The following is a 25,383-nucleotide window of genomic DNA, read 5'->3' on the forward strand; positions in this document are numbered from 1 at the left end:
CTGCCTGTCATTTGCAACCCCAATTTAGTGTACCGCCCTGCGTAATATGTTGGCTCTATAAATACTGTTTAATAATAAAATGTGAGAACATGCTATGATGAGCAGGAACACCCACAACTTCAAGCATAGTAAGAATACAACTAGGAACTATGATGGAAAGATATTCTGGTTCGACTTAGAACTATAATTTTTTTTTCCATAAAGAATCATTAAAACGTGTTTATATGAGTTTATCAAGATATTGAACCTGGGCACATCCTATTGTTTGTTCCATTTATACTAAACTAAATTTATACTATTCCCACTTTTTTATTGTCTATGTTTATTACATCAGGAGATGTATTAGATATATGTATGTTTGCAAAACAAAGTGCCCCCTGGAGCCCTGAAAGCAAGAGATTTCTATCATTGTAAATCCTAAACCAACTGCAACATTGGAGAATGCAGGTCTGTCCTCTCCCACTTTCTGCTAGGAAATCCACCATCATCAGTTATGGGGCAATAGTTAGAAAAAGAAAGCTGAAGGGGATGGAACTCTACCACAGGAGAAGTTGAAAATGGTAGCCTATGTATCTTAGTGTAAGAAACCTTTTATTAAAACTCACAATGTTAATGACATAGTAGAATGGGAAACCCACCGGCACCACCAAATTTTAACTAACCTGAAACCAATATTTTAGAAACAGTAGCGCTATGACCTGCTGTGGCATTGCCTACTTATACGGTCTGTCATTTAGCGGTGTCTGGGTTCCTTGTGATTGTCCTGAGAAATAAAGCACTGGAGGGACATATTACTCCTCTTAGTCATTCCAACCCCTCCAACAACTGTCTCCTTCTTGTGAGTCATAGATTTCTGGCCTCCGTTCCAGACTATTTTTACTCCTTGGAAATATGCCTTTGATGCAGTTTAACTCTCCACTCCCCACAGTAAGTTTTGGGCTGTCTATATGATGGGTGAGTCTCCGATATAAGAGACTGATGTGTCGCCTTATAGTAATTGGGACCTTCAGTTAAAGTACAAGCTTGTACTTACCTGATAAGAGAGGTGGGTACCTTCTATGTCCGCCATTGTTTGCCAGCACAGTAAAGGAAAATGTTTCATATAGCCCAGGGCAGTACTGCATTGCACCCCATCAAAAATGAAGATGTGACCTCCTGCATACTGTCAACACTGTCAGGTCCTTGCTTAAGTTTTCCAACTCTAAAAACATTTAAAATGAATTAATAATTCAGAATAGTTTACTCTTAATAGTCACAGCTTTTATTATTTATTATTCATCATTATTACATTGCTCATTTGTTGCCACATTGTGTTTTATTTACTATCCACTTAGCTTAATTTTTATACCTAGAATCTGAAATTAGTAAGCCTCATAATGTCAGTGTATTAGAACTGACATAATTGTTAGGAATAGCTGGATGTCTTGTGGTTACACAGGGAGGGACATAGCATGCAGGCACTGCCAGCCTAATACAATGGTGGTCATGTGTCTGCTGAGCTCCTACCACTAGAGGTCAGTGTTGTATGAGTATTGTGAGCCTTGCTTTAGGTGTGTCTCCATAGCAGAGTGATGCAGGATTTTCCTAGGGAAACCTTTGCAGTATTTCAAGTACTTTTAGTAATATAGTGTAAAAATTATTACTCACATCCTGTATGTATACATTCCACGACCTCCTTTTTAATTTAGGTACACTAATATTATGTATAAGTAGTTATATTTGAATTTATTATTCCAATAAGCAAGAATATTGAGCAAAAACATAAGGTTCTGCTAGGAAAATGTACAAAACAACAGCGCTAAATCAACGGTGTGTATTATTGGTAAAACTACTACTGGAAGAGTCCAGCTGTACCCAAATCCTAATTTGTTTTTGGACAAACACTTAATAACTGTACCAGGAAAGAATCCTAGTGATTATTTCCAGCAATAGTAGTAACATATATGTGGAGTACAGACAGCGAGTGGGGGAGATGATCGGGAGGCGCCCCACTGCGTCCTATCCACAGTTTATCTGACACGGAGGAGGGACAAGGTTGCTGGGACAGGAAGGCACAACAGCAACACAAACTGGGAGTATAACTGTTCTAAATTAATAATTATAATAATAAAAAAAGAAAATTTTCCCTTACTTCCTGTAGATCCCTAATGAGCAAGCTTTTGTGAAGGATGACATCTGACAATGCTATACATACATCAACAATACAATCCTTTATGGAGCTCAATAGACCAATATACTGTCTGGGATGAAGTTTGCGCACCTACTGGACACACGTGTGGTTGTGTACATGGGCATTCATCATCTGCTGACACCTGTACAAACCATAGAGAATGACAGGTAATTATCTGAATCAGAATGAACCCAACAGTAAGATCGTTAGTTGCACTCAAACTGGCATCGGATGCTTTTTTGATTCATCATTTTTAAAAATATGTCAGTAATGGTTCACATGGAATAAGAATTATCTACTGCAACCTTTCTCCACCTTTACATGGGGAAATCCTTGGAATAAATTTCAGGTCTTCACGGAACTCCTGCTATAATTAGTTTGAGAGCTCACAGTACAATAATGTGTTGGTCAGTAGGAAGAATGTCATTGGTGTCATTTAAACGTATCTAAGTGGTATAAATTACTCAAGGAACCTCTAGCAACCTCTGCATGAACCCTGGTTGAGAAATACTGATCTAGTGTATGGATGTAGCTTTACTGTGATTAAAGTGGGTTAGTAGCATTAAAAGGCAGCAAAGGATGGAGGTAAAAACCTGTCTTCTATTATACAAGCATCACGTCAGTTATCTATGATACACAATGCTTTGGGAAACTAAACGTCATTCAGTTCATATTACATGTGCTTTAAGATATTCTAACTGTGCATATAAATATAATTTTTATTATGTGCTACCATAATCCTCTATTTGGTAGTACCTCCAAAACTTTGTTGAACCTTTTGTACAAATCCAGGGTTGGGATTGACCTGTTGTCCCTTTCTTACAATATTTTGTTAAACTTTTTTCTTTGACAATGTAATAAAAATATTATAATGTTGTAGTCATTAACCATTACACAATGCTTTATGAATCTCTACCAAAGATTCTTTTCTTTGGTTTTAATCTGTAAGCAGAAAGAGACTCCATCTGCTTGTACGAATGATGTATGTGCTGTTCTGGCACGGTGACACCATCCTTCTGTACATGTACCACAGTGATTTCCTCTTCTATTTCTGGAAATGAATTTGTTCCCACCCTGTTCGGAATCTTCTGTTTTTCCAGTGGTGACACATCCTAAACTGTTCCCTGTTCACTGGTAGCTTAGTATATGACTGCTGATGAGTTTGTAACTCAAAGACAATGTACAGACATATTCCCCGTCCCAGAATGGGGCTCCTGTCACCGTGTAGTTTTACTGGGGGCAGATAACTGGTTTTTGTTGATTACAGGTCATTGGGAAAACATGCAGCATTTGTTTGGGATCACAACAAGTATTCATTTACTGTGTGCAATCCACACCCTGGCAGTATGCAATCCCTGGTCTTTTGCATAGAGTGGATTATTTACACAACACATGTCAACACTCACAACTGATTTTGACTGTAAAAAGTTAAAATATTTCTACTCTACCATTGGTGACCTAAAAATGTTTGGTTCTTGGCTATCTTTGGTTCCAGTACTTGACCTTGAACTAACATGCAGTATTGGACATCCAAACACTTCTGCGCACTTGCTCCTGGTCAGTAATTAAAAAATAATCAAAGTGACAGCCAAAAAAAAGGTGATCAGCAATGATGTCAGACCGCCATGAATACATTTGTAATGGATATCGGCAATATTGGACATTTTCACCCTAATGCTTTTGTTTACACAGAGATAATGGCCCAACTCAATGGCCAGGGCTATCACTTTTGTTTGCATTGACCTAGGGACCAATAGATATTAGATTGCTGATCTCAAACCTAGCACACTGTTGATAGTTCCAAAAACAGCAATGTTGTTATTGTTTATCAAAGCAGTTTAGGCTATTCACTTAGCAAAGTGATTTTTCTTAATTAGCAGTATAAATTCACATTGCAAATACCAAATCACATTCAAGGAAATGTCATGACTTCTGCTGGCACCATTTGATCGCTGAAGTCGGCAGTGCTATACCTGATTCACAAATCCCTTGCAGAGTGATAATTCTTATGGCTATGTGAACAGCATCAACCTGAGAATAAACCCCAATATGTATGTGAACAATCTCCAACCTCTGTGGACCATTCATGGTGTAATCACCTGAATTATTCTTGAATAATCATACAATTAGTTCAGTGCCATCAGGATTCTGCTTACCTGACATATATGCATGCATGAATGACAGATGTTAGGAAGATTTCCGCTGAGCATTTTATATCTTTGGTATCCATAAAACCTGCACCCTTGGGTGATCTTAGAATTCATGCATGGAAAGGTTTTACACTTGTGAACAATACACGTCCAGTTTAAATAAAATCATTCAGAATCAAAATATGGTTCTAGCGTTGGAGTAGGACTACCAGAAGTTTTTGTTTCCAGGATACTCAGCATTCCCAACTTCTTCTTCCTGTGCTGGGGATAAATTAACTCCTTTAGGCTTGCCTATGAGTTATGTCAATCCAGGTTTGGCCAATCAAGATAGCTGAACATTGCAACAAAGAAGTGAAGAAAGAAGAGAAGGCAAGGGGGAGAAGTAAGTAACATGGGATTTAGTTCAATTTAATTCTGAACTGAATTCTTCCAACATGAAATCTGGAATTGCCATGGGATTAGGCATTGGGTCTCCGTTGTGATCCTTCCCACTGACAATATCATGTTTCCGGATACACAGGAGCATCAAGTTTTTACACCAATTTTACCTAGGAGCTAGTAAATAACTTCTGGTAAATACTGTAGTGTAGTAATACTTAAGGGTCAGATCAAATATTACAGCTTGCTGAAATGAAAAGGAGGAGCACCCTTAGTGCCAACAGTGTTAGGACAAATACATATTTAACAAATTGTAGCAATGCATTACATCAGTGTATCTTGTTTTAGTTTACAGTTATTTGTTGGTTCAAGGTGTGGCCTAATGCCAACTTAATCTGCTTATATTTTGACTTTCCTGGTTCCCTCATCACCATGAATAAATATTATTGTTACATACTGTGCCTTATTTTACACCATCGTTCTGTGTGTTTAGCCTATTTTAAATCTTGTGGTTTGCTGTGCAATATAAATGTCATAGTGAAAGCTGTGAAAAACTATTGCAAAAAATACCTGTTGATCGTGGAAGAAATTCAAAACTTTGTCCAGTGTTGACAGGGTTAGAAGGTTAATAACCCTCCAGTAGTATATTGCAGAGCTTCCTCTCTAAATTCTTATCACATAAACAAGGAGGAAAGACAAAAGAAAGAGGTTCTGGCTCCAGGGTCATTTGATGCGAATATTAATTATTTTTTGATACATAATAGTTTTCATACATAATTATCATACATATATCATTAAGCTTAAATCCAGCCTAGTTCCCTTATCACCAGACTGGAGTATTTAGACTAGGCATGAAGTTCTAGCTATTTACAATAGGTAACCATGTTAGTCTTATGCATTCCCGACGCGTTTCGCCTCACTGAGCTTCCTCAGGGTAGTGTTAGCTTAAGGACTGTACGGTCTGCATATAAGTGCAAAAGAAAAAACAACAGTGAAATGTCTAACAGTTTCACATAATGGTAAATTACAAATATGGTTACAGTACAGTATTTGTTATAATTGGATACCGTGTGATATTCAAGATGATTGTATATTCAGTATATTTCTAAAATATAATACACTTATTACATATATACAATGTATATATATTGCATATAGAAATGAATGTTTAATGTATACATATTTGCATTTTTCTGTGCCCGAGGTTCTCTGCACACTTGTAGTGTTATCTGAGGGAGCCTGATGAGCCATCCCAGTTCTCCCTATGGGACTACAGAAAAAGTGGTTTTTATGCTGAGGAGAATTGGAATGAGTAACGATTTAAGTAGTTTAACAAAAGACCACTGGGCTGACATCACAACAGGAATTTGCAGCAGGAGTGCATTTCAAGCACATCAGCAAGCACTTTTGTCTCTGTGCAGGGTCTTTAAAAGTATACAATGTGGGGAATGTGCATGCATTTTAGAGATGTACAACTTATGTTTTTATTCATTTTGCCATACCATTCACTTTAACTTCTATTCCATTTTTATATTTATATCATATACAAACACAGATGGGTAAAGCAAACACAGGCCATCCACATCAAGTTCAGCAGTTTTTGCATTGAAGGTGTGCAAGAATATCAGAAAAAAACACCATATATTATAGAATGCAGCATGAACAGGTCAAGTCAGAAGAGGTGCACCATGCTTCAAGGGGCACAGGATGCCCTCCTGCCTCTGCTCAGCTGTTTTATGCCCTATTCAGGATGAAGTTGTAAAAGCAGTGGCAATCCGCATGTATGGGATGTAACTGAGCTACGATCATTTAAAGAGGAACTAAACTGAAAAGTGCCTAAAACAAAAAAAAATACACTTACCTTTAATCCCGCAACACAGTCGATGGGTCCGGAGGTGTCTTCCATCGGGTCCCAGGTCGTCCTGGTATCCATCTCCAAGCCGGAGCACTGGGTTCGCGCCATCCTCGTCTTTTCTTCCGGGTTTTTCTTCCTACCTCATCTGACCCAGGTGCGAGATCGGGTGACGTAGGTTGGAATACAAACTTGCCCATCTCACTGCGCATGCTTGAGATCAGCAAATTTTTCTCTTTTCACCAAATTGGTCCTTCTGCGTATGCCCGAGGTGCTCGGGCATGCGCAGGAGGAGCACCCAAGAGCCTCCCAGGATGCATGACTTAGCTATCCCGGGAGGCTTTTCGCTCTCATTCATTCTTGATTGCCTAGGCGATCGAGAATTAGAGGGTGGGGCCCCCTAATTTTTTTTTTTTTTAAAAAGGGTGTTGCACCTAAAAAAAAAACAAATAGAATTGTTACTTAACATAAAAGGGTTGTCTACCCTTTTATATAAAGTGAAATTTCTGAGTTTAGGTACGCTTTAATGAGAAAGCCAATAGCTGGGGTCCTGTTCTGTATTATAGTTAAAAGATTCTTTTGTTACTTTTATATGTAAATTTAAAAAAACAAAATAACATGATGTTTTCACACTATCTTTTAACCTCTCATTAACTCTTTGTTGGTTGTTTTTATTGACCCCTTAAGTCTGTTTTTCCCCTAGTATTTTTTCATTTATTTATTTGTATGTAAATTGTGAAACATAATTCCAGTATATTTAAACTTGTAGTTAACCTCAGCTATTTTTTAATTCCCGCTTTACACACACACACCAAGGGAAGGACTTACAGGGCCAGGAGCCCACAGATAACGCAATACAAGAGAGTCTAGAAAACAGAAACAGAGGTCATACACAGGTATTCCATCCACCAAACAAAGTATCCAAAGGTTAAGAAAAAACAACAGGCAAAGGTCAGTCCAAACAGCATACAATCTCATGGTCAAGTAGCAGGCAGAATCAGCAACAGTAAATCCAACAAATAACCCCCTGCAGCAGCAGGTCAGCAAGCTTAACACTACAACAGGCAAGGGGTGACTGTGAGCAGAAAGGTAATAAAGTCCTAACAAGCATTGCAGGGCAGGATGAAGCTAATAACCAATTTGCTCTTAAAATATCCTTCAGCTGTGCACAGCCTCAGAGTATGTGCTGGGGATGCCGAGAAGGTACATTTCAGGCTGCACAGCTAAAGGAAAGCAGGAGATGCTGCAAGCTGATGAGCAATGGGCAATTCCTTGCTGCAACATTGCTGGAAAGAATAAATAGCGTGTACAGCGCTGCATAATATGTTGGCGCTATATCAATCCTGTTTAATAATAATAATAGAGTGTTTATCTACAAGTGTGCCTACATACTTGTCCTCAGTCAGTGTTGTACTGAAACTAAAGGTGGGAACTTCCCTGTCTTTCTGCCCCATCTTACAGTTTTGTACAGTGATCAGTGTATATGTCCTGCCAGATCATTTTTTTATAATAATATTCAATATACATAGGCAAGCTGTTGGGGGCAGGTAGATCACTCATTGATGTTTCCCCATAAACTTGCTCATATAATCTGTTAAGTCCATTGACCAGGGGCAAAGTATTCCTGTGCAACTCTGATGCAATAAATTTAAGTCACTACTCTGCAATAACTGGTATTTATTTTCCTTGGCATTAGGTTGGGTTATAACATGCCAGGGCCTATTTACAGCAGAAGCCCCATTGTAACAGGAACTTCTGAAATCTTTAGTCCTATTCTGTTGTTTGCTGCACACAGCCAGGATTCCAGCATTTTCAGGAGGAGAATAATCTTTCCAATGCTTCTCTCAACACAGGTTTCCTTTAATGTGTAGAGTCTGAGAAGAACGTTTAGATTTGTTTGAACTGACAGGAAATCCACAACTTCTCGAAAAACAAGGACATCTCTGAATGAACCTTGAAAAGGATTGCCAGCAGTAGCAAAAACCACATTATTTTACCAGCATGCCCAGCTGTCCTTGGAAGCTAGGGAACAATCGGTATCTCTCTTTGAGGTGGGGCTGCAAGAGTTGGGGTTTTTTTTTATATTTGCTTATTTAGTTCCTTTACAATGCCTGGGAACAGAGCCATATCACGTTCAAAGTTAATCTGACAATTCCATTCTCTCTTCCCTTGCCGGTGTTGTAGCTGTTTATTGTAGATCTGGGACCTGTATGTTTTTTTATTTCTTGTATTTCTGTAACAAGTTTAGTAAAAATGTACAAATATATAACACTATTTATCTATCTATATTTCAGTTTCCCTATATGTACATTTGTATAGTTATCTGTCTTGCTTGCCCCATCATGTATAAAAGTTATTGAGGAAAAGGATATTTCTTCATGCCCATATACAGTGATTGTTTTTCTTAATTTCAAATGCAAAACAAGCACATTTTTATCAACATGCCCAAAATGTGGTCTATCCATGGCCTCCCTAGAACATGCATTGTGGTCCTGTCCAAAAATTCAATCTTTTTGGTTCCAAGTTTTTTTCCTATGCAAACCATTTACCAGGCCAAAGCCAACAGTTTTTACCTCAAGTGGCTCTTGTCCCTCTATTTTGACAGTATTTAGCAACACCAGGTCAATATCTAAATTTGAAAATTTGTGTTTTCTTGCAGCAAAAAAAAGTATTATGAAACAATGGCTGGACCCAATAGCTCCGTCTATGCCACACTTTACTCATTTATTACATTCTGTTATGATGATAGACAAAAGTGAGGCTTATGGACATCCAACATATGGACGCCTCCTAAATAGAATGGGCTTCCCTGCTCCCTGTAGGGGGGCAGTTTGCATGACTTGCACAAGAAATCTTTTGCTAAACACAGCTGAGGTTGTTGTGATCTTAGGCGGTGAGCTCTTTCTGCAGCCTCTTGTAACTCTTTAATGACCAAGACAAACTCTGAAATTGTTTCTTTTCACATATCAAAGCACAGCTTGCTCCAGAAGTTAAAAAATGTCTGTCCGAATTGCATTTATTTAAATAATGTTCCTGTTCTGACTTACATACAAATTCAACTTAAGAACAAACCTACAGTCCCTCTCTTGTATGTTACCCGGGGACTCCCTTTACACATATTTATATATATATATATATATATATATATATATATATATACATATATACCTTCAACCTTTTATTATTACAAACCTTTAATACTTGTATATCTACTTTAATGTGATTATATTTGGATAATTTATTTCTGATATTGTTATACCATACTCCTTTGAGAACCCCCATGATGGGGAAGTTGCAAAGAATAAAACCATGCTGCCATAGGGATCTGAAATCATAGTGGCATTATAATCCCAAGCCTTGAAACGTCTTAACCTTGGAATACAATGGAACTACTCCTTTGGTAAGTAAATGTTGGATGAAGTATACAAAGTTGGATGAGGTCAGAGCTCTATTTCACCCTAGAATACAGTTGTTGAAATGTGATGTCTGCATACTATTGATGACTTTGAAGAAACTTTACTTAAACACACAGGAATCCTATGATTCTTCTGAAAAATGTAAAACATGGAGGTTAGGGGGAAGTTTCTGTAATGCCGCAATTCAATTTTTCTATCAACTACACTTCGGCATGCAATATTCTATATACATTTTCCTTTTCAAAGATGACCCTTGGGTTGGATAAACAGTTCTTGAAGATCATGGTATTTAACCTATTTTCATGGGTGTAGCTTTCCTTTAAGGATGGTAGTGGCTTGGGAGACGTAATTGTTATGTCATTTTTCTATTGGAAAAGGAAGCAGATTTATCAAAAACATTTCATTGGCTTCCACTTTCCCTATTTAACCCAAGATTTGAACATTTAACATTTTGCATACTGTGTATGATAAACAGTTATTTCTGTGTTCAGAGTATAAACAGGAAATAGCTCGGAATCTTAAAAATACTGCCAGATAAGAACTATTGTCTGCATCCCTAGCACTTCCTCACTTAGACCTAATGGTGTCACTGGGATGAAACTCATTTATATTAATCTTATGCCTAGAAACAGCACATCGCAAAAAAATGTGCAAAACTTCCCATAAATAGCACAACTACGCTGCTTTGTGTTTGCATGCTAAAGGTCAATGCGACTCCACCAATTTTAGTTTTGAATACATAGCAGGCAATAACATTTTCTGTGAGATTTAGCTTTTAAAATGGATGCCATGCCACAGATATGGGATCACTAGGGCTCTAGCTATAAACTCCATTCCACCCAGTGTAGGTTAGAGATGTTGATATGCAATAATGACAGTAATAAACACAGGAATATCCAAGACATTGATATCTCATCCATGCGGCCTTTGACACATGTGAATGATGTGCCATTTTATGAAAAGCAGAATGCAAAATAATTTCAGAGGTCTTTTATATTCAGAACATTGCACAGCTAACGTTCCTATTCTACCCAACCCTATGTTCCTGCCCATTACCCATGAGTGCCATTACGCCTTTCTCACTGCACACCTAGTTAGGGCTAAACTTTATGATAAGGAGCAAAGCAGAAATCAATTAATTTATAACTGTCTGTCTAGTGAAAAGAAGTATATCTTAGTTAAAGGGGATACAGGAAATTGTCATAAAAGCATTTGTATCTTTAATTATAGTTATATTGTTTTTTATATTGTGTTTATATTTTGCAAAACTGTTTTCCTAAAAAGCTAACTTAATAAAAACAGGAAATACATTTTATTGTTATAATCAAATACCACGGGGTGCTTAAATCTGACTTGTTCCCTTTTGCCCACAAAAAATGTTGAGATTAATGATTGCAGATAAAATTCCAGAGCCTGCAAAATAGAGATTACATGTCACATAAGAAGTTATAAAATGTACCTATCATGCATTTAAGTAGCTGCATTGTTTTATGTGTTGCACTCGGAAACTGACATCACATGCCATCAACCAAGATTGTTGAGTGGGAGGATATCTTTTAGGGGGTCAGTCCACTCAAAATGGTATTTCAGTTTTTGAATCTATTTTGTAATGCATATAGAACTCCATGGGAAACCAAAGCACTATATCAAAAAATACAATAAATAACTTGTACAGTGCAGACAGTGTGGAGATGGGATAATGGTAGCTTCGAATACATGTGGAAGCCACTAACACTTCAAGATATCTCTGATAAATGTAGTTTAGGGTACTAAGCTATCTGAGTTCCCAGCTATTGTACAAATATATATACATAGCATTGCAGAGAGCAGGCTCACCTGGAGGCAGCCTTTTCCTCCTTTAAGGAAGAAAATTACCAGAAGGCCAGACATTTCCCAAAGGCAGCTAAAGATTCCCACGAAACATAAAAAAAAAAACAAATATAGCAGCCAATTTTGAACTGGCAAAAATGTGCACTTAGGCTCGAGCTAGCTAGAAAAAAAAAAATAATTGGTTTTGACCACTTAGGTTATTTTTTTTTTTCCTGGGTAGCTTAAAAAAGGTTCTGGGGACCTTTAGTTTCTGTATATGTTTTCAACCTTTGTTGCTACATTACTAAAATATATCCCCTCCTTTAACAGGTCCACTTAAAGTGACAAGCAAAGTTTCTTTAGAGATTGCACTGGTCACAATTTCCTAGCATCTTTCTGGTGCTAATGTACTCAACCAATATCATTCCCATTACTGTTGTACTGAAAAGACAGTTCCCCAAAAACCCTAGCCCACGGACCACACTCTATACAGCTTTTCTACAAAGGTTCTCATCCTGCCATGCCCCAGAGAACCTCCTAATGGCAGCTTGTGTCCAGTTTTAGAGAGATGGCCATACTGGACAAATACTCAGGGCCCCTTTTCCAGGGTACCAAGTGACAGAATGGCAGAGAGTGCAGGAAGCTGAACTGTTGTGCATTTGAGGCCCACATATCATATTTTGCCCAGTGTCCCACTTTCTCTAAAACTGTCCCTAATCATCTATTGCAAGGCTGTCCAGCAGCCACGTGCAGTCCAGGAGTTCCTAAAAGTATATTACTGACTCTTTGTAAATAATATCTTACTAAATTTACTGCTTTCCGTTAGAGAAATACTAATGATGAGTGAAGGTCCCAATCTTTAAAGAATTTTTGTAGCCAGCCTTATTTTAGAGATCCCAGTGCCCCAGTGAGCCTGGATTTTTTTAAAGCTCTCCGAGGCTGGAGGGAATACACTTTCAACAGTGAAGCTTGGTGATCCAGCAAACCTGGAGTGGATCTGGTCCAGGATTGAAACATTTGCAAGCAAATAGCAAGACTTTTAAGAAATCCATTTGCTGGATCACCCTGCTTAACTGCTGAAAGTGTATCCTCTCCAGCCTTGGAGAGCTTTAATAAATCAGGCCCAGTGATTCCAAGGGCACTAACATTCCAGGAGTCATCCAGTGATCTCAGCGTGCTCAGTGACTCCAAATGCACTCCCAGTGTGTTATTTAGTGACTCCATGTGTCATCTAGTGAACTACAGTGCTCCTCTTGTGAGCCCCGTGTCTCCTAATGCATTTATGTGTTCCTCCTTGACACTGGAGTCTCATGCAGCCTTTTAAATGTGCTAGAGTACATGTACCAGTGTACGTGTACCCTCCTACATTCCTCTATCTACTATACGGGCAACAGCCGCTATTACCTTAAGGAGTTGATCTTTATCTACTGTACAACTGGCGGCAGTTCCTAGTCTTAAAGTCACCACTGAGATATGTCCACATGCAGGCTTTCCCAGCCTGCTTCAAATGTGTACTTATAGCCCTCTGAGGGCTATTAAACTGCTTTGTGAACACCCAACATGGAGCTATGGGCATTTTGGCTGCTCCTGTTAGTCCCAGAAGCCAACATAGGTAGAAGGCATGGGATAGTAGAGAAGCAGATATGCAATGGCTTAGGAGTACACCTAAAAGGCCTTTTCTGGAAAATGTTGCCAAAGGTGCCAAGGTGCCATCCTGTCATGACGTAACCTAATGAGACCACTACAAATACCAGTTTATGCACATTAGTATGTAAGTTCTTCTTCTTTTTAGTTGAGTTTCTTCTTCCACCCAGACTGGTCCTAGAATGTATGTATGCATTTCTCCAGCAGTGACTTTATTATATTAGCATCTCCTAGACAAGAACCAAAGTAGATGGTTTGTTGTTCCTTATGAAGTACTGCACCATTTGTTGGCAGAATTAGAACAAACAAATAAATCGTCTAATGCTGGATGCTGCTAAGAAAAAACATTGCATAGTGGAATATTCTCAGGAGAGGTCATAGAAGAGTGAAACATGCAGGATTTGTTTGACAGGAAACCTAATAAAAAACAGTGAATGTTTGGTTTTGCACATCCAGTATTACTTTGCTGTAAATTAAATAATTCTATATATAGGCAGTTAGTAGAAACTTCAAGCACCTTTTTCCTGGCCTGTAAAACTGAACTTTTCACCTTACAAAATCCAGCAATCTTGTGTGTACATGTACTATGTTTAACAGTTAATTTCGATGGACATATGCCAACATTTCATATTTGTATCTAATTCAGTTTAACCTTCAGTGGTGCCCCTAAGGAATCTATTGAACTTGAACATGAAGTTCAGTAAATTCACCAGGGGCATAAATTAGTGGCTTCTGGAAGCCTTGACACTCTAGGAACCAACTGTGACCTCCTGGAAGGAGCTTGTGAACTTTCATTGTCAGCATTCTCACCTTAGCTTTGTATAAACATATAATTCCGGATTGTCCACTTAAAATAACGTTCTGAGAGAAATGAGGTTTCCAGTCCTTCCTTAACTTCCCTAAAACCCTGCTAGCAGTAGTCTAGGCACTGCAGTTGATTTGTAGACAGACAAGAGAACATCCGAAAAGTGGAGCTAAATATTGGATAAAACCCCACTTTCTGGAGAACGAAAAAAGTTCTTGTCTCTATTCATGAAAACATGGAGCTCAAGATTGAGTGTATACCTACCGGGGAGATTATCCGAGTGGTCAACCATGACGGAGAGTTTGTGTGCACAAACTGCAAAAACGTAAGACTATTTTCTAATATGCAACATATTATTTATTACCTAACACATTCATTTTGGCTTAATGATAGGTGTTGTTTTTTCATTTCTCTAGATGTGGCTCTGCAAATCACACCTTTAAAAATGTATGCATTGACAGTTTGTTGTATCACATTTTTAATGAGAATTATTCATCATTTTGTTTCTCATTATTATGACATTGCTTTTTATAACCATCTTTTAACTGAGATGTTCTCTGAATGTAACAAACAAAAGCTGGGTAGTAGAAAACATTGGGTTTAAAAACAATAAATGCTCCCAATCAGACGCTGCAGATAGATAGATTGAAGAAAATAAATTGCAATTTCATCATCATGTACTGGCATGTAACATATCACATATGAAAATCAGGAAGGGTGGAGACATATTTTAAAAAACTGAAATCCTGTGAAAAATATCTGGGAAGTTTGTCAAGAAATGTGGGTTATATTCTATTTAGGAAAAATAAATATTTACACAATGCAGCAGACATTTAGGAGTCTATTTAAGAAGTCATGAATTTGACATTCAGTGATGGAAAATCAGTCACTGCCATTGAAATACATAGACCTTAATTCTCCACCAGGTAATGTTCTTGTAGAAAAGGCAATATAAAACTGGACTATCTCTTAGATCTGTTTTAGCTGGTTACAAGCCCCCATGATGATGATGATGGTAAAATGAACAATGAAGGTTGCTCCATAGTACTTTAGTACTTGTAAGAGTTTTTTTTAAGTTAATTTTCTGTTTGGTAAAAATATAAAAAATCTGCAACATCCTATGTTTACCTCGGGTAACAATAATCTAACATGTGTACATAGCTTTAGACAGCAGCAAGAAATGGAATCCCCAGCACAAAATTTTAATCTCGATAACCGCTTTTGTTTTATCACACAAATAGTCACAGTTTGAAAGGAGGATAAACACAAGTACTTATCAAAAGCAGCATTGTGTACTGGTGATTCTACTTCTTGCCATTATCTCCCTAGTAAGACCCGTAGGACCACCTGACGTTCTAGTGATCAGCGTGGTTAGCTGTAGGTAAATTGTACTTAAAATTGAACAGTTACATAACTAACAGTTACAGTGCCAGTAGCCATGTTTATGTCTATACATAGCGTGCCCTCTGTTATCTACTTTGAAAAGCATTTACAAAAGGTATTTTTTTCAGCTTCTATTTTAAAGAAGTCTTGACATTTCTTTAATACACTAGTCTAGTGAGCTTGGGCTTTTGAAGGATTGCTGAAGATGGCAGCATGGTGGCTCAGTGGTTAGCACACTTTGCAGCGCTAGGTCCCAGGTTTGAATCCCGGCCAGGGCACTACCTGCCTGGAGTTTGCATATTCTCTTTGTGTGGGTTTCCTCCCACCTCCAAAAAACTTGAGGTTTGGTTAAGTAGCTTCCCCTAAATTGACCTAAGACTGTGGTAATAACATATGACTATGGAGGGACATTAGGGAGCCCCTTTGATGGACAGCTAGTGACATGACTACAGACATTGTGAAGTGCTGAGTAATATGTCGGTGCTATATAAATACTTGTTATTACCATACATGATAAAAAAAAATAGTAATCTAAAATGATATGACCATCTATTATCAAAATATAGAATAAATCACAACTACAGTTTTAATTTTATAGGTAATGTTCCAGCAGTTCTACAACTTGCACATGTGAAACAATGATGCAGACATTGGTGCGAACATCATCATTTTAGCATTGCTCTCTGGATCATTAAGGCAAACAGGAAATAGGGTCCTGTGTGTCTTCTGATAAAGGCATCTGAAAAAATAAGTTAATGCAATTATAGTTTTAATTTGAAACCCACTGACAATTTATTTTCAGTTTTTGAATAGGCTACTGATATATAAATTAGCGGATCTTCTAAACCAGATATCCAGAATCATGTGCCTCCCTATGATAAAACCATTTATCACAAGCAACATTTGATTTTATTTTCCTATATATAAAGTATAAGCAGAAAAAATTGCCTTCAGATGGTCTGCTTTACAGCTTCCAATTTACCACCTGCTGGATCAAAGACAATGAATGAGGAGTTTCATGGTGTTGATTCATAATCTAATCACCAAGATGGTAGTCAGCTGTCAAGTTGCACAGTGAATTTCAAATATTTTGCTACTGAAAAAAATGTATATCTGTTACAGTATAGCTACTAGTCTGGAGATTCAGTTAAATGATAAAATAGTAAATCATGTTTCTAAGACTTTACCCTCTCAGGTCCTATAAATGTAAGATAACTTATGATGCCTGAGAACTAATGTCAGTCAATGTCTTCTCTACTCCTATATAAATCATATGAAATACAAAGTTATAGGTCTTCACTATAGTCAGTTTTCCCCCTACATCTCCCTAATATATATTGCGTTATTTTTCCATATATGTAGGTAGGACACTCCATATTTCACTGAAGCCTTTCTGCTGACCAACTATAAGGTTATTAGGGACTACATTGTTTATGAGGGGTTGGCCTACCCAAAGACTTGCATCATAAAAAATAGCAGTCAATCCATTCATTCTGCAGTGATGCATAGAATGTACATATACACAGGTATAGCAGCCTTTGTTTTTCAGAACAATAGCACACCTTGACATGGAAGGACTAGATAAATTTTAACTGGCAAGTAAACATAACCAACTGACCTCACCCGATGTACCCACATCCATGTCACTTAAAAACAGCCTATACTAGTTTTAGCTCCTACCTGCAATGATAAAGTTTTCTCTAGACATAGTAAACCGCATAGTTACCTGAGTCAGATGATCTTCTTGCGAGGATGTGTCTAATAATATATAAGCACCAGTAGACCACTGGATGATTGCTTCCTGTTACAGTGCAAGTAAAATAATAAGCCATCGCAGTTATTGATCAGAACATGGAGAATAGAAGTGCTGGTGGGCATAGTAAGGGATAAGGTTTTGAGGGAGTGCCAGGGAATCAGAGAAGAAAATGGCAGGAGATATTAGGGTTTCAGAGTTATGGGGATCTGAAGGTGTCACAAGGTCCAAATGGGTAAAAAGGTTAGCGTAGGAGAGGCCAGAAAGAAGTTGTGGTCGACAGGAGGTACTTGGTATTAGATTAAAGGAAAGCCGGATGTGAATGTGCAGGGTGGGGGCAAAAAGAACCAGGCATTTAAAGTACCGGTAGGTGGAACAAATGCTCTTTTTAAAAGTGGTTTCATGCAGGCTGCCTTTCCAAACATAATAGTTAATAAACACCAACCTCCCTTGGTAATACAGAATTTGACAAGTAGCACAGCACAATGGAAGTGAGTAGGATTCAGCTGAGAACAGAGTGAAGGCTGTATGTTTCTGGCTTCAAGCTTCAGCCTCTTTATGCGGTTGTAAGAAGAGTCTCATTCCCCTTTGTACATGTTTGAAGCCATTTCATAAAAAATGACAAAAAGAAATATCCATGATAAAGGCTATAGTTCTTCATGCTTTGCGACCAAAGATTCAGAATAAAAGATTTATTGCTAATAAAATATAATAGAGCTAAACAAATCTGTTGAGCTCTATAACTCAGGCATCACCATGGGTATTTACCAAATAATGACACACAACTATAATATTATTATTATTATTATTATTATTATTAATAATAATATTAGTAATCATAAACTGTATTTATATAGTTCCGACATATTACACAGCATTGTACATTAAGGGGTTGCAAATCATGGACAAATACAAACAGTGACACAATAGGAGCAGAGGACCCTGGCAATGAAGGAGCCTTGTCAGCAACAATAAACAGTCAGTGATGGTGATGTGGCACTGTAGAAATACTTACGCTGTTATGTAGAAGAGTAAATCCGGTAGTTTTCAAATGAAAAGCATTGTTTAGGGAGAGAATAGTCTGGTGGTGCCAGGGCCTGAAATGCAGCCAGAGACGTTGGAGGATCAGATCATGTAACAGAAGAGTAGAGAAAAGACTGCTTTACATTGCAGTAATTAGGAATTAAAAATGTTTGTTTTTTTCAAGAATCAAGTTACAATTACAAGATGATTTATCTGAATTAAATTATCTTTGATAACATTTACAGCAGTCTATGTAAAAGTCTTTAATAAATCAGACCCTTAGAATTGTGTATCCTCTCCAGTCTTGGAGAGCTTTAATAAATCAGGTCCTAAGACTTTGTTTTGAATGCCAAACGTTACAGAGGCTGCTTGGTGCTGCTAAAGAGATGAGAATACCACTGGTTTTCCAGCAGGAAACTGGCAACTAATGGATTGTAGACCTCACATTGCCTCCAGCCAAAATTGTTTATTTTTATTTCTGTTTAGGGATCTGTTTAGGGGAGGTATCTCCTCACTTCTTAACCTGGTAATGCAGGGGTGTCAAACTCTGGCCTGGGGGCCAAAGCCCCAAAGGAATCCTAAATATGAACTGCAGGTGGCCCGCCGTTGCATTGAAATAGCGCCGCTTCTACAATTCCTGGCATCACTTGCCTCTATAGACCGGTGGGCTCTCTGCCTATGCGTGGCCCCACATTGGACTGTTTTATAGAGGCAAATAATGCCGGGAATTTTAGTAGCAGCGCTATTTCAATGAAGAGGGAGTTTCAGAGGCGGGCCACAAGATTTAGCTCCGCATTGGCCGGGTCTGGCATTTCCCCCTCCGCTGTACTCTTCCTTGCCACTCCAAGGCATGGACTTGAATAGTTGGATTTTCATTGAAGAATATTGTTATTATTATTGTTAGCCTGTGTAAAAAGGTTACTATTGAAATTTAACGCAGAAGGCTACAAATAGAGAAAGAGGCATAAGATTTTTTCATAAATAAATATATATTAAATTATTTTTATTCCTCTTTCTCTATTATAAGTTTGTTCCAGATTATTTGTAAAGCAAAACCTCTTTGTTTCCATATGAAAAAGGGTTTATATCTAATGAGAAAGAAAAATTTCTTAAATTTTTTATTTAAATAAATTTCAAGGTTGGTCCACGACATTTTCTAAGTTTTTATTTTGGCCCTCTGTGTATTTGAGTTTGACACCCCTGTGGTAAAGCCTATACATGATATAGCAGTTACAATTGTCAGGAATGCATGTATTTCAATACAAACTATCAGAGCTTGGAAGGGCTCAGTCACAATAGCAACATATAATATGTATAATAGAAAAAATATGTAGCAACTACAAATTTCTGCTTATTTTGTCTGCCAATTTGTGTCTACAAAATTGCTGCTGCAGCTGACTGCAATGTTTATCTAGGCAGCTACAAATAGATGGTGTGCCATGATCATCAGCAGCTGCATTGGATAACAGGGGTAGCAAATGAAAACAACTATTCTCTAGCTATTTTTAAATGCTGTAAATGTAAAATGAAAAAGTTACAAATTGGTTGGAATTTTTGGGACGCGGTCGTTTTAATGCTTGTAACTTACCCCTTACCCCTAAGGAAATCATATCTATTTTCTATGGAATTGCTAATGGGCTAACTAGACAGTGATGTAGCTCAGTAACTCAGCAAATGAGTTTCAGTAGCTTTTCATATTGACGCCTAGTTCGCCAATCACTCTGCATTAACCTCTATGGCATGGCTACAAATTGTTGAATGAGAGTAGCAAGAAAAGCCCCAAACTCAATAATGTAGCACTAGTTTAACCTATAGCAGTGCAAGTTGCTTTTTAGCATAACATCTTCATTGACTATACCAATAACATAGTTGCCTACAAATTAGTGGTAATTGGTGGCATTGGCAATTTGCAGTGATGAGAAGTCGCTGATAAATTTGCTCGACTGACATGGCCCTAAGCAGAGCGATTTTGTACCTTCCACACCAGCGATTGCCAACCAGTGGTCTGCAGAAAAATGACCTGGCCAGTGCGCCCCGTAGCGGGGTCCTACTCCTGACCCCACTGATCATTTCCCCCATAGTCACAGCCCAGCCCTACTGTCCCCCTCAGGATATTTATCAAGCAGGTCTGAGCCTGCGATGGGAGAGTGGGCAGGTTCTGGCATCATGACGTCACTCGGGGGGAAGTTTCTTCCTGCTTGAGTGACACACTCGCGCCGATATCTTCTGTTCACTTTTTCCTGCTTCACCCAATATCGCACTGTGCAGGCGCGAGATCGGATGACATAGATAGGAAAAAAACTTGCTGATCTCACTGCGCATGCATGAGACTGGCAATTTTTTTTTTCTATTGATGAAAGGGCTCCTTCTGCGCATGCCCGAGAATGCTCCTCCCGTACGTATACCTGGGGGCTCTGTGCTCCCATTCTGTCTTGATCACCTAGGCAATCAAGAATTAGGGTAGCGGTGCTTCACTCTTTTTTTTTTTTTTTCTTTTAAAGGGTGTTGCACTTAAAAAAACACAAACAGAATTTTTACTTTAAATAAAAGGGTTACCTGAGTATAGGTATGCTTCAAGTTTGTGATGATCGTAGAGGTCATTATAGCAATGTCATTTCTGCAATGATGTCTCCTATCTGCCTGATTGCTCTGGGTTTTTGGCAAAGTTGTGGTTGGCAGGAATATCTGGCATTCCCAGGTTTCGTTGCGTGTGCTGGGATTAGTGAACGCAGTTACATCATCCAAGCACTGCCAATTAAGATGGCCAAAGACCATCTGGAGGAGGAAGAATGAAGATGGCGGCACTGGAATATTGACAGGTGAGTGGGCTGGGTTTAATTCCGCTTTAATTAATGTGTGTACAACATACATAGTATAGGTAGGTAGTCACATGGAAATCTTCCCTAGATGAAGGCTACATACACACGTGCATTAATTGTTAGAAAACAAACGATTAACAACCAATCAACGATTATTTGCGATTATTTTGATCATTGGTATATTGCACGATTATGTACATGCTGAAACAATACGATCGTTCAAATATTATCCACCAATAATATACACACACTAGATACGATCATTTGAACGATGCAGGAAGTGACATGTACAGGAGAAAGTGTATCACAGAACAATCCACGATCACTGAACGACTGTACACACAATAGATAGCGAACGATCGTTGCCCAATCAGATCCACCAGGACGGTCATTTGTTTCCAGCGACATTCCTCGTTCGTCGCACTTTTTTTGTTAACGATTATTGGCCAATCAGTCGTTAATTGTTCGTTTCCAAGGATAATCATCGCACGTGTGTACGTACCCTAAAACACTAAGGTATTGTTGTCAGTACATAAATAGCAGCTAATTATGTCTTTATTTCTTTGTTTATATCATTGTTTCCTATATCTATGAATAATATGTTGGTGGTTTATAAATGAGTATTATTATTAATTATTATATATAATATTATTATTATACCTACACAGGTATTGCTGTGCACAGTTTTATAAATCAATATCACAAACAGGAAAGTGACAATAGTTTTACCATGAGCAGTCAGTACAGTATGAGAACAATAACTAATTACAGGATTAGGAAACTATTTCCCCCCATGGAACTTGGCATACGTTATCAGGTTAATAAGGTGATCCAAGTGAAGCCATGCCAATGTTCCTGTGTGAATCGTGCAGCAGCATGTGTGGGATGCTCATTCCCCCTCACATTCACCCCTCCCAGCCTCACCCAGCAATGTACTCTCACTGATTGACACCAGGGTCAGCGAGAGGGGCGGGACCGCGAACAACCACGCCCCTCTAACAACAAGGCTCGCCTCTGGCGCGCATGCGTGCTCATGACAGACCGGGCCGTCCCAGGGAAAAAAAGAGTTTAGGAGTCCCGGCGGAGCCGCATACTGCCCAGCGTTCAGGTGAGATGCCGGGGAACTGGGGGCACACTGGCCGGGTCCCGGGAACGATGGTGAGCAGTCATGTTTATCCAGAGAGTGAGTGAGAGTGGGGCGCCTGAGGGAGGTGTGAGGAGCCGGTGTGTGGAGCCGGTGTGTGAGGGATGACTCTCTGCAAACTTACCTGCTGGGATGTCTGCAGCTGCACCGACTTCACTGACTGGAGCTGGAGCATTCACTACAGCACAGGGCTGCCTATTACCACCTAACAACCCCAGGGCTACTTACCTCATACCTTTGCAGCCCTCTCCTCACCATGCCTGGCTTATATCCCATATTTATCCCAGCTTGCTTTATAATTCCCTTTTCTCTAATAATTCTGGCTTGCATGGAAACTTATACAATGAATGTGTCTGGGTATGAATGAATCTATAGGGAGGGTGACCGCTGCATGGGTGCGTAGCCTAGGCAACAGCAGTGCTGGGGTGACTGCAATATCTGGTCATTATTATTATCCCTGTACAGCGCTGTGTAATTTGTTGGCGCTATAAAAATCCTGTTTATTATTAATAATATTTAATAAACAGGATTTATATAGCGCCAACATATTACGCCACGTATTAAATGCAGAATCATTCATTCTAAAAGGAAATCTGAAAAATGTGTAATATAGATCTGTATGCCATACACAATACTGCCTGATCTCCCGTAATATTCTTTTTCTATATTTTAAATCCTGTAAAGATTTATATATTCAAGACCAGCTTATTATTGTGCAAGAATTGGCATAATGGCATCCGGTCATTATATGAAATCTGGAATATGTAATAGGACTGCAATTATTATTAAACAGGATTTTTATAGTGCCAACATATTCTGCAGCGCTGTACAATAAATAGGGGCTGCAAATGACAGACAGACACAGAGAGTGACACAGGAGGCGAGAATCCTGCCTTGAAGAGCCTAAAATCTAGAAGGTGGGGGAGCAATAACACTGCAATGCAAAGAGACGTCGGTAACCACTCACCTCTTTGTGACCGCAATCTTTACAAATGTGACCCTGAGGGTGTTATTTCACCTTGCAGCCGAGAGCTAGGAAAGTGTACCTGTGTGTGTTCCTAGATCTGAGACCTACTGATAAGGATATGTTATTATTAATAAACAGGATTTATATAGCACCAACATATTACGCAGTGCTGTACAATAAATAGGGGTTGCAAATGACAGACAGATACAGACAGTGACACAGGAGGAGAGGACCCTGCCCCGCAGAGCTTACAATCTAGGAGTAGGGGGAAGTAACATGCAATAGGAGTTGTTTCTGATTGATACGTTAACTGGCATATGCTATTGTTACTTACTGGTACTAAATAACTTAACTTGGTCTGTTTGAATATAGTTGGGTGATGTAAGGGTTAATTGGCCTAACTAACCATAACTAAAGCAAGGTAGACAGGTTCATGCACTCTGCACATCATCATTGCTTGTTGCAGCTCATGTGTTGCAGAAGTGTCCACCTGTTAACATAATATTTATATAGCACCAACATATTATGCAGCGTTGTACATTAAATAGGGGTTACAAATGACAGTCAGATACAATGACCCGCCTCTTAGATTGTAAGCTCTTCTGGGCGGGGTCCTCTCCTTCTCCTGTGTCACTGTCTGTTGGCATTACATAAATACTGTTTTATAAAAATAATGACACAGGGTGATGAAAGGACAAAAGAGCTTACAATGTGAGAAGGATACCATGCTGGCCATGCTGTGTGATTAGGCTCTCATAGCACAGATCAGTTCTAGGCATTCAGCTAAAGGAGAGCCAGTCACATAGTTTACGGTACTCCATGTAAAAAAAAAAAAAAAAAAAGCTTCCCTTTTCTGTAAAAAGTAAATAAAAGTCCAAGCTTTGAATAGGTATTTACATCTAATCAATTGGCCAATAAATAAATTCCTTGTATTGTAATACACACCTGTGCAGTGTTCTCCCAAGCCTGGGCACACCACACGCACCTTTCAGTAACCACACGCCTATTTTTGGGTAGTTGCTGAAGAGTTGGATCATAATACAGGGGCTGCCACCTACCTTCAATTTCTTACCTAGCTTTTTCTGGGTGTAAACATTGAGGTGGATTACTGGTAATACTTTGGGCAGCCAAACAAGCTGTCCAGTTTATTGGGGTGACACAAAAATAGTTTGGTGTTGTCTTGGGATCACTAATTTCCAAATGTTGGACAATTCCTTTGCAATCACAATGATTCTTCTCTATTTTTAGTTTTGAAATAATACGGCAGTGGTTTTAGGGAAGGACACGGTGGCATTTTTTTTATTGAGATGTATACTTGTTTTCTTTTAAAAGTGAAACTAAATGTCGAGCAAAGTGTAGATAACATGCACTTATCATTCCACACAGTCCAGCAACACCGTGAGTTCTTCTCACCTCCTCCTCGCTCCTGTGCTGTCATCTCAGGTACTAGCATCATCTTCTATTTCCACTGCAGCATCCCACTGCAAAACATTACACAGGACGGAGCATTCCCACCTCTGCCAGCCAATGGGAATTCTCTGTTGTGTGCCTTAACAACCATTGAGCCTTGGTATTAAGGTTCACCGCAGAAGGGTTATCACAATTTGGTGTTTGTCAAAGGTGGAAGCACTGCCTGATGTGTAACTCACTGCAATGGGTGATGATGTGGATGGTAATTCATTAAATAATTCCGGTATCCAGCACTGCAAATTCTCCACTAAACTGACACTGGGAGGAAGGTGGGGGTCACATTACTCTACATTTTTAAACCTAAAAGGACCTATTTGCTACCACTTTTTTCCCCTATAAGTTAGCTGCTTGCTTACCAGAGTTGCACAGTGTATGATCTGGTATGTGACTAATTTCATAAGGAGAGAACAAAAGGGGACTCCCACTATCTTCTCATGAAAAGACTGCAGCTGATAAACTCTGGACACATGGGCCCTTCTGGTTCTTCTGCTTTAGATTTATATTTTTGTAATAAATAGCCGGCACTGGTGTGATGAATTTGCAGTGAATATGATTGGGGGGGGTCTGGAAAGCTCGATTCACCCCCCCACAACTTCCCCC

The 25,383-nt window shown here is 38.8% G+C and overlaps 2 protein-coding genes across 6 annotated transcripts in view; both read left to right on the forward strand.

Moving 5' to 3' along the window:
- INPP5K (inositol polyphosphate-5-phosphatase K) overlaps window positions 1-9,053 on the forward strand; it is a 53,657-nt gene extending 44,604 nt beyond the window's left edge. Inside the window, exons 14-15 of one of the 3 annotated variants that reach the window (XR_011923218.1) lie at window positions 2,141-2,337; window positions 8,404-9,053. The gene's annotated coding sequence lies outside the window, so the exon portion shown is untranslated. Of the gene's footprint in view, window positions 1-2,140; window positions 2,338-6,253; window positions 6,944-8,403 lie in introns of those variants that run through there. The other 2 variants (XR_011923220.1, XM_072429368.1) reach the window with 2 other exon arrangements.
- A 5,353-nt stretch (window positions 9,054-14,406) lies between these two features.
- The window catches only part of MYO1C (myosin IC), an 84,414-nt gene continuing 73,437 nt past the window's right edge, over window positions 14,407-25,383 (forward strand). Inside the window, exon 1 of one of the 3 annotated variants that reach the window (XM_072429404.1) lies at window positions 14,407-14,549. In XM_072429404.1, coding sequence (XP_072285505.1) covers window positions 14,460-14,549 — 90 coding nt within the window. In that variant the 5' untranslated portion in view covers window positions 14,407-14,459. Of the gene's footprint in view, window positions 14,550-22,181; window positions 22,361-25,383 lie in introns of those variants that run through there. The other 2 variants (XM_072429422.1, XM_072429397.1) reach the window with 2 other exon arrangements.

Source organism: Pyxicephalus adspersus, chromosome 1 (assembly GCF_032062135.1).
Source record: "Pyxicephalus adspersus chromosome 1, UCB_Pads_2.0, whole genome shotgun sequence".
Classification (NCBI taxonomy): domain Eukaryota; kingdom Metazoa; phylum Chordata; class Amphibia; order Anura; family Pyxicephalidae; genus Pyxicephalus; species Pyxicephalus adspersus.